Below are 13,399 nucleotides of genomic sequence, written 5' to 3' on the forward strand. Positions count from 1 at the left end.
CACAGCCCTCAGGGACTTCCCTGGTGGTCCAGTGATTAAGAATCCACCCTGCAATGCAGGGGATGTGGGTTCGAGCCTTGGTCGGGGAACTAAGATCCCGCATGCTGCAGAGCAACTAAGCCTGAGTGCCACAACTAGAGAGTTCACGCACTACCCAACACAGCCAAATAAATAAACATTTAAAAGAAAAAAAGAATAAGGAACACAGTCCTGCCAACACTCTGATTTTAGTTTCATGAGAACCACATAGGACTCCTGACCTACAAAGCAGTAAGATAATACATTTGTGTTGTATTAAGTCTCTATATTTATGATACATTATTACAGCGACCACAGAAAGCTAATACACAAGCTAAAGAAGACGTGTCACAAGAGCATATCTATTCATGAAAAAAAAAAAAAAGCATTTACTAGAATTCAACACCCACTCGTAATAAAAACTCTCAGCAAACCAGGAACAGAGGGAAACTACATCAACTTGATGAAGAACATCGACAAAACTTCAGGTAACATTGCACTTCCCAATAAAACACTTAACACTTTTCCTATTGAGACTGGGAACAAGGAAAGGCATCCACCCTCACCGTTCTTATTCAACCGAGTCCTGAAAGTGCTAGCCATTACAATAAGACAAGAAAAAGAAATAAAAGGCATATAAATTGAAAAGTAACCCTATTTGCAAATGACATGATCTGTGAACAAAATTTCAAGAAATCTCCCAAACATGCCCCTAGAACTAAGGAGACAGTTAATTCAAAAAGGTTATAGGATAAGAGATCAACACACAAAAATCAATGGCATGTTTGTATGCTAATAATGAGTATATGAAAACTGGAATTGAAAATACAATATTACTTATAATGTTTTGAAATAGAAAGAAAAAAAGAAATGCTTAGATGTAAATCTAACCAAACAGATATAGGACTTGGATACTGAAAACTATACAACGCTGATGAAAGAAATCAAAAATTTAAATAAATAAAGAGACTCTGAAGCTAATATAACATTATTATACTTCAGTAAGAAACAAGGGAAGGCGGGAGGGAGGGAGGAAGGGAAAAAGGGAAAGACCATGTCTGTGGGTTGGAAGACTCAACACAGTATGCAAAAGTTTATCCAGTTTTGGAACGTCCCCGGCTGTCAAGTGGTTAAGACTATACATTCTAATGCAGAGGGGTGTGGGTTCCATACCTGGTCAGGGACCTAAGATCCCACTTGTGGCACTGCCTAAAAAAAAAAAAAAGCCTAATCTCCCCGAACTGATATACAGGTTTAGTGCTATTCCTGTCAAAATCTCTGCAAGATTTTTGGGTAAATACAAGCCAGATTTTTCTAATGTCCAGGCAGCCTAACAGGCCTCCTGGACATTGTGTCACTCTCTAGTCCCATTCCCTTACAGCTCTGGTACCAGATTCCTTTCTCTCCCTTCCAGGTCTTTGCTTAGGCAAGTGCCCCTGTTGATGCCCCCACACCATACCAGCAGCCCCCCAGCAGCTCCCCTCTCTGTTCCCTGACTCCAACCAGGCCTCCCTGAATCCCTGACTTCTTGCAGGGACCAGAGAGACCGGCATTTCCCTAGAATCCCTGGACCTGCCTGGCCCAGCCCCCGCCCAGGGCTGGCAGGGGAGGGAGCTCTGGAGCTGACAGAGAGAGGAAATTCCCCTGGAACCTGTTTCTCAGCTTCCTGGCTCAGCTGGAGCACCCGCTGGAGGGAGAGGCCAGGCCGGGCCAAGGACCCTGGCCCGTCATGGCCTTGGCCCTGAGCCCGCCCCGGGTCCCCAAGCCCAAGAGTGCCCTGCCCTTGCACTACTATGAGAGCTTCCTGGAGAAGAAGGGACCCCGAGATCGGGTAAGACAGGCCGGGGAGCTGGCACTGCTGGGTGGCCCCTGGGCAGGTGCGGCACCTCTCTGAACCTAGATCTTCCCAGCCTGCAGAGGAGGGTGAGGTGGGTGCTGGATGGGGCAAGGCATAGACTAGGGGCTGGGAAAGGTTCTGTCTGTCTGTCTGTCTGTCTCTGTTCTGAGCTCTTTCTCTTCTGTGTCTCTCCCCGCTTGGCTCTTATTGGTCTCTTTCTGAATCTCAGATATAAACAGGATTAGGGACTTTCTCAAGGAAATGGCCGTGGCAGGGGGCGGGGGGTGTCTTCTGGCACCACTCCCTACACCCTCCTCCCCCAGCCCTGAACTAACTCTGTGAACCTTAGCCACAGGGATCAAGGTCCATACAGATTGCAGGTGGGGACAGTGAGAGGTACTGGGGGCTGTAGCCAGTCAGGGGCCCAATGAGAGTGTGTGTGTGTGTGTGTGTGTGTGTGTGTGTGTGTGTGTGTGTGTCCTTCTCAGAATAAAGCTCAACTCCTTCATTCCGCTAAGACCCACCCTCATCCGCCACTAGGACCCAAACCAAGCACCCTTTTCCCTCCCTTTGCCCTGGAAGCTTCCTCCTTTCCTTCTGCCTTCACGAATTCAAATCCTTCCCAGCCTAGAAAGCACCAGAGGCAGGAGATCTCAGGGGTTAAGAAAGAGGGTTTATTTATCGGTGAACACACCTCAAAGCATGTAGGGGATCTTGGTTCCCCAACCAGGGATCAAATCCACGCTCCCTGCAGTGGAAGCCAAGAGTCTTAACCACTGGACTTCCAAGGAAGTCCTAGGCAGGTACCATAATTATCTACTATTTTATAGGTGGTGAAACTGAGGCACAAAGAGCTTAAACAGCATTCAGTGGGTGACACATAGCTGGTATATGATAAAGCAGATGAGTTTGTTCACTTACTGCTTTCTTCCCAGTGCCTAGCACACAGTAGTTCTTCAGTAAATGATAGTTAAATGTATGTATGTATCTAGGATGTATCTATAGATGGACAGATGGGTGAGTGGGTGGACAGACAGGTGCTGCTGCTGCTGCTAAGTCACTTCAGTCGTGTCCGACTCTGTGCAACCCCATAGACGGCAGCCCACCAGGCTCCTCTGTCCCTGGGATTCTCCAGGCAAGAATACTGGAGTAGGTTGCCATTTCCTTCTCCAATGCATGAAAGTGAAAAGTGAATGTGAAGTCGTTAAGTCGTGTCCAACTCTGTGCGACCCCATGGACTGTAGCCTACCAGGCTCCTCTGTTCATGGGATTTTCCAGGCAAGAGTACTGGAGTGGGTTACCATGTCCGTCTCCAGGACAGACAGGTGAAATGATGGATGAACACAAATATACTTGGGAGACACTGCAGGTTTGGTGCTAGATCACCACAATAAAGCAAATATTGCGATAAAGTGAGCCATATGAATTTTTTTCATTTCCCAGTGCTTTATAAAAGTTATGTTGACACTAGTCTGTACCCTGTTGTATGTAATAGCACTATATCTTTTTAAAAATTAGCTCATAATCATCTGCTTTCTTTTTAATTAATTGTTTACTTATTTATTTTTGGCTGTGCTGGGCCTTTGTCGCTGTTCGAGGGCTTTCTCTAATCAGGGGAGGCTACTCTGTAGTTGCGGTGCACGGACTTCTCATTGTAGCGGCTTCTCTTTTGGCAGAGCATGGGCGCTAGGGCATGTGGAATAGCTCTGTATCCTAAAAAGACAGTGTACATAACTTAATTTAAAAATAATGCTTTTGGAAAAATGACACCGGTAGATACTTCTTTGACTCAGAATAGCCACAGATCTTTGTTTAAAAACAAAACCCCACAACATCTGTGAAGTGCAATAAAATGAAGCATGCCTGTACATAGGTGGGTGGATGGATAGGTGAGTAGATAAGTGGATAAAAGAATGGATGGATGGATGAATCAATAGGTGGCTCAATGGATAGATGATCACTGTCAATATAAGAGCTATCCTCATTGTGAAACTGTTAGTCGCTCCGTCATCTCCAACTATTTGCGACCTCATGGACTGTAGCCCACCAGGCTTCTCTGTCCAAATACTAGAGTGGGTAGCCATTCCCTTCTCCAGGGGATCTTCCCAACCCAGGGATTGAGCCCCCATTGCTCTCCTGCATTGTAGGCAGATTCTTAACCATCTGAGCCACCAGGGAAGCCCTTATGGACTCATTAATTTATTTCCTCTTTCAGGAAGTCTTCCCCGATTTAGCAATTTGAAGTCCTCTCTCCTCTGCAATCTCTTGGCCCAGGGTCTGTCTCTACCTGAGGGTGCTAATTTCTCTTCTCTGAAAGATTTTAGTGTGTCTGCTTTCTCTGTGGGCTGCCCTGGTGGCTGCAGGTGATGAAGGAAACCATGTAAAGATCTGGGAGAAGCATGTTCAGGCAAAGAGGCCGGCAAGTGCAAAGGTCCTGAGATAGAGAAGGATGGAGGTGCCCAGCTCTGCCACCTCACCTCCCTCTCTTTCTCCACCTCTGGCCCACAGGATTACAAGAAGTTCTGGGCAGGCCTTCAGGGGCTGACTCTCTATTTCTACAACAGCAATCGAGACACTAAGGTAAGGATGGAAATGAAGCCTCAATAACTGGCCTGCCCTTGACCCCAGGACCTAACAGAGGTGTGGACAGGATGTCCTAGTTGGGGGATGAGGCACTCAGACTCTGTCTTCTGTGCTCCCAGCATGTGGAGAAGCTAGATCTAGGAGGCTTTGTGAAGCTCACAGATGAAGCTCCCTGGGGAAACTCCCATGACCCTAGCACCCACTTCTGCTTGGTCCTTCGGAACCAGGAGATCAAGTTCAAGGTAAGTCTCTTAAGGGGTGGCTGGTGGGAGACCCTTCCTCCATGTCACACCTACCATTAACACATGCCAGCACAGAATCACACAGAGTTTATCACTGGGTTGGTATCACTGGGCAAATCATTAACCTCTCTGGGCCTCAGTTTCTACAAGTGAAAACATGTGTGTAAACTGCCCAGAACACAATCTGATCCACAAGGACCGCAACTGCCATCATTCAATCTTCAGCTAACATTACTGAGCACCTATTGTGTTCCAGACACTCTTCTTAGTAATACTCTCTAATACCATGTTCAGTCACTAATTTGTGTCCGACTTGTGAACCACATGGACTGCAGCACGGCAGGCCTCCCTGTCCAACTCCCAGAGTTTGCTCAAACTCATGTCCATTGAGTCAGTGATGCCATCCAACCATCTCATCCTCTGTCATCCTCTTCTCCTCCTGCCCTCAGTCTTTCCCAGCATCAGGGTCTTTTCCAGTGAGTCAGTTCTTCGCATCAGGCGGCCAAAGTTTTGGAGCTTCAGCTTCAGCATCAGCCCTTTCAGTGAATATTCAGGGCTGGTTTCCTTTAGGATTAACTGATTTGATCTCTTTGCAGTCCAAGGGACTCTCAAATGTCTTCTCCAGCACCATAATTCAAAAGCATCAATTTTTCAGCTCTCAGCCTTCTTTATGGTCCAACTCTCACATCTGTACATGATTACCGGAAAAATCATAGTTTTGATTATATGGACTTTTGTCAGCATAGTGATGTCTCTGCTTTTTAATATGCTAACACCATACACAAAAATAAACTAAAAATGTATTAACACCTAAATATAAGACTATAAAACTCCTAGAGGAAAACATAGAACACTCTGACATAAATTGCAGCAGTATCTTTTTGGATCCAGCTCCTAGAGTGAAGGAAATAAAAACAAAAATAAACAAATGGAACCTAATTAAACTTAAAAGGTTTTGCACAGCAAAATAAGCCATTAAAAAAAAACAAAAATACACCTATAGAATGGGAGAAAATATTTGCAAACAATATGACCAACAAAGGATTGATCTCCCAAATATACATACAGCTCAATATAAAAAAAAATCAACTCAAACAAAAAATGGGATATCTAAATAGACATCTCTCCAAAGACATACAGATGGCCGAGACACGTGAAAAGATGCTCAACATCGCTAACTATTCAGTTCAGTTCAGTCTGTCAGTCGTGTCCCACTCTTTGCGACCCCATGAATCGCAGCACGCCAGGCCTCCCTGTCCATCACCAACTCTGGGAGTTTACCCAAACTCATGTCCATCGAGTCAGTGAAGCCATCCAGCCATCTCATCCTCTGTCGTCCCCTTCTCCTCCTGCCCTCTATCCCTCCCAGCATCAGGGTCTTTTCCAATGAGTCAGTTTTCGCATGAGGTGGCCAAAGTATTGGAGTTTCAGCTTCAGCATCAGTCCTTCCAATGAACACCCAGGACTGATCCCTTTATGATGGCCTGGTTGGATCTTCTTGCAGTCCAAGAGACTCTCAAGAGTCTTCTCCAACACCACAGTTCAAAAGCATCAATTCTTTGGTGCTCAGCTTTCTTCACAGTCCAACTCTCACACCCATACATGACCATTGGAAAAACCATAGCCTTGACTAGACAGACATTTGTTGGCAAAGTAATGTCTCTGCTTTTTAATATGCTATCTAGGTTGGTCATAGCTTTCCTTCCAAGGAGTAAGTGTCTTTTAATTTCATGGCTGCAGTCACCATCTGCAGTGATTTTGGAGCCCCCAAAAATAAAGTCTGACACTGTTTCCGCATCTATTTCCCATGGAGTGATGGGACCAGATGACATGGTCTTAGTTTTCTGAATGTTGAGCTTTAAGCCAACTTTTTCACTCTCCTCTTTTACTTTCATCAAGAGGCTTCTTAGTTCCTCTTCACTTTCTGCCATAAGGGTGGTATCATGTGCATATCTGAGGTTATTGATATTTCTCCCGGCAATCTTGATTCCAGCTTGTGCTTCTTCCAGCCCAGCGTTTCTCATGATGTAGAGAAATACAAATCAAAACCACAATGACACTGGTCAGAATGGCCATTATCAGAAAGTCTATAAATAATAAATGCTAGAGAGAGTATGGGGAGAAGGTGATGGCACCCCACTCCAGTGCTCTTGCCTGGAAAATCCCACAGGTGGAGGAGCCTGGTAGGCTGCAGTCCATGGGGTCGCTAGGAGTCGGACACGACTGAGCGACTTCACTTTGACTTTTCACTTTCATGCATTGGAGAAGAAAATGGCAACCCACTCCAGTGTTCTTGCCTGGAGAATCCCAGGGACGGGGAAGCCTGGTGAGCTGCCATCTCTGGGGTTGCACAGAGTTGGACATAACTGAAGCGACTTAGCAGCAGCAGCAGAGACAGTATGGAGAAATGGGAACCCTTCTGCCCTGTTTTTGAGAATGTAAATTGATGCAGCCACTATGGGGAACAGTATGCAGGTTCCTTAAAAAACTAAATATAGAACTACCATACGATCCTGAAATCCACTCAGGGGCATATATCAGGAGAAAACAATAATTCAAAAAGATACATGCACCCCTATGTTCATGAAGTGAATCGAAGTGAAGGTCACTCAGTCATGTCTGACTCTTTGTGACCCCATGGACTATACAGTCCATGGAATTCTCTAGGCCAGAGTACTGGAGTGGGTAGCCTTTCCCTTCTCCAGGGGATCTTCCCAACCCAGGGATCGAACCCAGGTCTCCCGCATTGCAGGCAGATTCTTTACCAGCTGAGCCACAAGGGAAGCTTCCCTATGTTCATAGCAGCAGCATTTATAAGAGCCAAGACACAGAAGCAACCTAAATGTTCTTCAATGGAAGAAACTAAACAGAAGAGGTGGTACATATAGACAATGGAATATTACTTAGCCATTAAAAAGAACAAAATAATGCCATTTGCAGCAACATGGATGGACTTAGAGATTATATACTGAGTGAAGCAAGTCAGAAGGAGAAAGACAAATACCACATGACATTGCTTATCTGTGGAAACAAAGAAAAAAAACGATAAAATGAACTTACATACAAACAGAAATAGTTCCGCAGTCATAGACAACAAATTTATGGTTACCAAAGGGAAAAAGGAGGGGAGGAATAAATTAGGAGTTTGAGATTAACATATACACATTACTATATATAATATAGATAAGCAAGAAGGACCTACTGTATAGCATAGGGAAAACTATATTCAGTATTTTAAAATAATATATAAGGGAAAAGAATCTCAAAAACAATCTCATAGGTCTTCCCTGTGGTACAGAGGTTAAGACTCCACCTTCTAAGGCAGGAGGTGCAGGTTCCATCCCTCATTGGGGAAATAAGATCCCACATGCTAGTTGGTACAGCCAAAAAAATTTTAAAAAGAATCTCATATATAAAATACATATATATATCACTTTTCTATACACCTGAAAGTAACACAACATTGTAAATCAACTATACTTCAATTAAAAAAAAAAAGAAATACAGTCTTGAGTCTTGTGGCAGAAGCATACAATAAAAAATAAAGATGTGTAAAATATATGGAGTATTAGATGGTGGCAGATGCTAGGGAGACAAGTGCAAGGGAAAGGGGATGAGGGCTCAGGGCTGCAATGTTATGAAGTGTGAATAGGTCTTCTTATTGAAGACCTGAAGGAGGTGAGGAAGCCAGCAGTGTAGAGATCTGAGAAACCACTTCAGCAGTAGAAACAGCATGTCCAAAGACCCTGGGGCTGAACTGTGCCTGGCATGTTGGGGGAACAGTGAGAAAGCCCCTGTGGCTGGAGCAGAGTGAGAGAGGAGGAAAGAGAGAGGGCATGAGGGCAGGGAGGGGATGGAGCAGGTTGTGTAAGGCCTGTGGGCTGCAAGGAGGCCTGGGTTTTAACCCTGAGGGAGGTAGAAATCAAGGGAGGGTTTCACACATAGGAGACTTGTTTTTTTTTTTTTGAAATGTTGATGTGAACCGCCCTGGTGGTCCAGTGGCTCAGAATCCACCTGCCAATGCAGGCGACATGGTCCAGGAAGATTCCACCTGCTCTGGAGCAACGGTTCTGTGCCACAACTATAGAAGCCCATTTGTCCTAGAGCCCACGCTCCATGACAAGAGAAGCCACTGCAACGAGAAGCCTGCAAACTGCAGCTAGAGAAAGCCTGTGTGCAGCAATGAAAATGCAGCACAGCCAGAAATAAATTAATTATATTTAAAATAGTTGATGTAAGAACATTAAAGAATAGTACCCTCATATTACTAAGGACTTATATTCAGACATCATTCTAAATTAACCTGTTCTAACATTTAATTTTCATAATAACCCTCAGAAACAGGGATGCTTATTCCTTACTCCCATTTCACAGATGGATAGACCAGGGCTCATCAGCCAGGTATACTTTTTCTTTTGCTCCCCAGGTAGAGAGCCTGGAGTCTCGGGAGATGTGGAAAGGCTTCATCTTGACAGTAGTGGAGGTAAGAGTGGTCAACCTCGGCCCTTCTCTCTCTCCTTCCCCCCTTGGCCTGCTCAGAAATCCTTTTTAAAATTTCCATTCCCCAAACAAACCTCTCAACCCCCTCACTAGTCTCAAACTGGCAGCCTCTGAACCAGGTATAAACCATCTGCGTTTTGTTTTGTCAACAAAGTGCTATAAATTTAAAAGTCAGCTGCTGTCGTTTTAAAACCAGGATTGTTAGAAAACAGCCCTGATTTCTATGTTACTCAATTGCTCCCCATCTGGCCCCACAGGCTGTTGAGTCTGAGATCCTCCGTGCTAGCGTTTGCTCTGTCCGTCCCCCATCATGGAAGTCCTCTCTAAGCCCTCTCTGGCCCTGAGGTGTCAGGCGGTTCGGGAGCCCCCTCCAGACCTGGGTTCGATCCTGGCTACATCCGCACCTTGGCCTCAGTGTGCCCCCTGTGACACGGTCACAGGCGCCCATTTCCTGATCGCCCCAATCCCTGTTCAGCTCCGCGTCCCGTCCAACCTGACGCTGCTGCCAGGACACCTATACATGATGTCCGAGGCCCTGGCCAAAGAGGAGGCCCGTCGTGCACTCGAGATGCCGTTGTAAGCGCCCGAGGGTCTCCAGGATGGTGGCGGGCTGGGGAACATGGGGCCGTAGAGGGCAGTGAATAGGGTCTCCTGGCGTTGGGTCTTGGGTACACGGTGCATCCGGGCAGGGGTGGCGATTGGGTCCCCACAGCTGGGAGCCCGACTGGGTGTTTGGGGCGGTTCTGGGTTCCTGACCGGTCTGGGTCTTCCGGGGTGGGGGGTGGGGCGTTAGATGCCGGGGTGGCGGGTCTGGGGCCCTGAGTGTTGGCCTCCGTTCCCGGAGGGCAGACATGGGCTTCCAGAGGCAGAGTCTGGGTCTCTGGCTGGGGAGGGGGGGAGTGAGGCAGGGTCTCCAGGGACCAGGTGACGGACAGGTGAGCCTGGCTGGGTTACGGGGGGGGGCGTGGCTGTGTCTCTGGGGGCGTGGCCTGCACCAGTGAGTGACGCTGCCCGCCCCAGGTGCTTCCTGAAAGTGAGCCGACTGGAGGCGCAACTGCTCCTGGAGCGCTACCCTGAGTGCGGGAACCTACTGCTGCGGCCCAGCGGGGACGGCACAGGCGGCGTGTCAGTCACAACGCTTCAGACGCTCAATGGGTGCGCATGCGCGGCTGTGGGTGGGCGGGGCGTCGGATACAGGGGCGTGGTCGGGTATCAGGGCGGTGTCACGTTGTGGGTGGGGCCTGGGCGGGGCCTCCAAGTGGAATCCCTCAGGGCTTGGGTCTCCCGGCGGACATTGCCAGGAGCAGGGTCTTTCTTGAAGGTGGAGTCTTTTGAGGGCCTAGTCCCCCGCCGAGAGCCACGCCAGGATGTGGGGTGGTCAGGGCTAGGCCCTTTTTGGGGGCTGGGCCCGGGCGAGGGACGGGCCCTTCCTTGTCCTCAGCCAGGTCATGCACTCGCTCCTTACCCTGTCAGGAAGCCGGTGGTCAGGCACTACAAGGTGAAGCGCGAGGGCGCCAAGTACGTAATCGACGTGGAGGAGCCGGTGAGCATTGGGCCGGGTCCGGGGAAGCGCAACGGCGTGGGCTGCACCCCTTCCACGCCGGCCCTGATAGCATCCCCTCTCTGACCCTAGTTCTCCTGCACCTCGCTCGAAGCAGTGGTCAACTATTTCGTGTCGCACAGTAATAAGGCGCTGGTGCCCTTCCTGCTGGATGAAGACTATGAGAAAGTGATAGGTTGGTAGAACCTCAGGGAACTCGGTTGGGGGGAGGGCTCAGTCCACGCCTCTCCCGCCCCCTCCCCAACCCGGACACCCTTGGGTCAGCCCCCAGCTGCCGTGCCTCCTCCAGGCCGCCCTCTCTGTTCCAGGCTTCGTGGAGGCGGATAAAGAGAATGGCGAGAGTGTGTGGGTGGCGCCCTCGGCCCCCTCCACCTCCGGCCCAGGTGATGCCCCCGCCCCGCGGCCGCCGCTGGGGCAGAGTGGGAAAGGACCTAGGACTCTCATGGCTCCACCTGTGCCCAGTCTTGTACCTAGAGTTGCAGGGACCCAGAAAGTACCCAGACCCTGTCCTCTACGTGCTTCCAGGTTATGCAGGGAATGGACAGGGCTGGGCACACACACTCGCAATCCTGAGGGGTTGAACCTGGGGCTGGAGGCGAGGGGTGGGGGGGAATGCGGGGGTGGGGGCTCAACCTAGAGTTGGGGAGAGGAGGAGGATGGGCAGAGTCGGGGGGGTGGGGGTGGAATCTTCCTGGAAGAGAGGATGTTTCCTAAAGTTCTCAAAGGATTTCATTAGGAAGAGATGGGAAATCAGGCTGGGAGGTGGTCCAGATTATGGAGCAAAAGGAAGAGATTGGAAAAGCGGAAAGGTCTGTGGGATAAGCTGTATGGTCTTCCCTGGACCGGGCAGATGCTGAGGACCCTGTATGCATGACACATACACAAATGTATGTACAATGTACACAAATGTACATACATACACACATGCCACTCATGAACATGAACCTGTGTGTCCACCTGCATAATGAGAAGTTCCTGTGTAGACAGTGGTTCCACCCATGCATAAACATGGGTGTCATACAGTTCCAGTCCCATACAGCACACATATATATACTTCAAGACACAATCACGTGTGTACACACAAATTGCAGACATATCCACTCATGAGCACAAATTCAGACCTTTACACATACATGTGTGTACACACTAATACAGACAAGTGCTGTAGCACATACCTTAGCATCCATGAGGTGTCATGCATGCACAAGAGTATAAACCCTTTGCTGAGCTGTGCTTAGTCGCTCAGTCATGTTTGACTCTCTGACCCCATGGACTGTAGCCCACCAGGCTCCTCTGTCCATGGGGATTCTCCAGGCAAGAATACTGGAGTGGGTTGCTATGCCTTCTTCCAGGGATCTTCCCAACCCAGGGATTGAACCCAGGTCTCCCACATTGCAGGTGGATTCTTTACAGCCTGAGCTACCAGGGAAACCCTTTACTTATATTCAACTTGTCAAATTCACCCAGTGTCCATGTATTGCTACCTAGGGACACACATCCACAGACATAAACAGGCCCATGCCCAGACACACATGCATGGAGACACAGGCCTGTATCCAGGTGTGCACACACACATCCCCTGGTGTCTCTGTTCCACATGGACCCCGACAGTGACCACGTTTCCCACCAGGTCCTGCACCCCCCAAGGATGGCCCTAAGCAGCTGCCTCCCACGTCCATCATGCCGGCGCCCAGTCAGGACAAGCTGCCTCCACTACCAGACCAGGATAACAACTATGTCATCCCCATTGGAGACACCCCATCTGCCAGCTACGTGAACGAGGATGGTGGGTGGGGGACTGGGGTGGCTAGAGCTGGCAACAGGTAGCAAGCTGGTGACTAGATGTGACATACTACATCTTTGTCTGCGCAGTGCCTTCCCCCAGTCGACCAGTTGTTCCGAAGCCCAGGCGGTTGGCCAAGCCACAGGCAAAGCTTCCAAAGCCACCTACTGTGTCCAAGTCAGGTATGGAAGGGGTCCCTCCTCCCAGCCCCTCCCCTATCCAGCTGAGGGTGGGCCTCAGCCTTCATCTGTCTGTTCCTGCAGAGCCCAAAGGCCTCAACAGTGGCCCAGCCAGGAAGCTGGCAGCCAGCTCAGCACAGGCTTTCTCGCCCACCACAGGTAAGGTCAATATAAGAGGGCTTCTCAAGTGGGGAACCCAGGTGGTCACGCTCTGGAGCACTCTATGCTTGGTTTAATGCTCTGCTGTGACCATCTTAAAGTTCCTCATGGCCACTGAACACACTTTCATCTTACCGCTGCAGTGGTCCTGGGTGGATATAAGCAGGGAAAGCCTAGACTGGGGGTCTCTGGTGCCACTGGAGCCTCAGGTACCCCTACCCTCATTCTCAGGGCTGGCAGACGTGACAGCAGAACTGGAAGAGAAACTGCAGAGGAGGCGGGCACTGGAGCAGGCAGCTGAGCGCATGGCAGACCAGTGGGTCCATCTCCAAGCGCCACACGCCAGTCAGGCGGATCCCTCCTCCCAGAATTAAAGCTCAAGCAGCCCCAGGAGCTGTGTTTCGCTTGGCTCAGTGGGACGGTGCGGGGTCTGTTAGATGACTGCCCACAGCTGGTCCCAGTGGTCCTCAGCTCAGCAAACCCTGCCTCCTGACCCTGTAAGAAAAGCTCCCACCTTTTTTATGGCTATGCCTCATG

The 13,399-nt window shown here is 49.1% G+C and overlaps 1 protein-coding gene across 2 annotated transcripts; it reads left to right on the top strand.

Moving 5' to 3' along the window:
- The first annotated feature begins 1,671 nt into the window (after positions 1–1,671).
- On the top strand, positions 1,672–13,380 carry STAP2 (signal transducing adaptor family member 2). 2 transcript variants are annotated; one of them, XM_027969853.2, is made up of 13 exons: positions 1,672–1,849; positions 4,364–4,435; positions 4,558–4,680; positions 9,107–9,163; positions 9,656–9,756; positions 10,201–10,335; positions 10,654–10,723; positions 10,814–10,916; positions 11,050–11,124; positions 12,372–12,527; positions 12,614–12,706; positions 12,788–12,862; positions 13,094–13,380. In XM_027969853.2, exons 1-13 carry the CDS (start codon positions 1,748–1,750, stop codon positions 13,234–13,236), a joined length of 1,305 nt encoding a protein of 434 aa, XP_027825654.1. In that variant the 5' UTR covers positions 1,672–1,747; the 3' UTR covers positions 13,237–13,380. The 2 variants fall into 2 exon arrangements, with proteins under 2 accessions (XP_027825654.1, XP_027825655.1); XM_027969854.2 differs by lacking the exon at positions 11,050–11,124.
- Positions 13,381–13,399: the final 19 nt, after the last annotated feature.

This window comes from Ovis aries, chromosome 5 (genome assembly GCF_016772045.2).
Source record: "Ovis aries strain OAR_USU_Benz2616 breed Rambouillet chromosome 5, ARS-UI_Ramb_v3.0, whole genome shotgun sequence".
Lineage (NCBI taxonomy): Eukaryota > Metazoa > Chordata > Mammalia > Artiodactyla > Bovidae > Ovis > Ovis aries.

Bases quoted from the DNA above. Each gene is read 5' to 3' on its own strand.
- STAP2 (XM_027969853.2), top strand. From the start codon at position 1,748: ATGGCCTTGGCCCTGAGCCCGCCCCGGGTCCCCAAGCCCAAGAGTGCC. The intron at 12,707-12,787 runs GTATGGAAGGGG...CTGTTCCTGCAG, and splicing joins ACCTACTGTGTCCAAGTCAG to AGCCCAAAGGCCTCAACAGT. The intron at 12,863-13,093 runs GTAAGGTCAATA...CCTCATTCTCAG, and splicing joins GGCTTTCTCGCCCACCACAG to GGCTGGCAGACGTGACAGCA.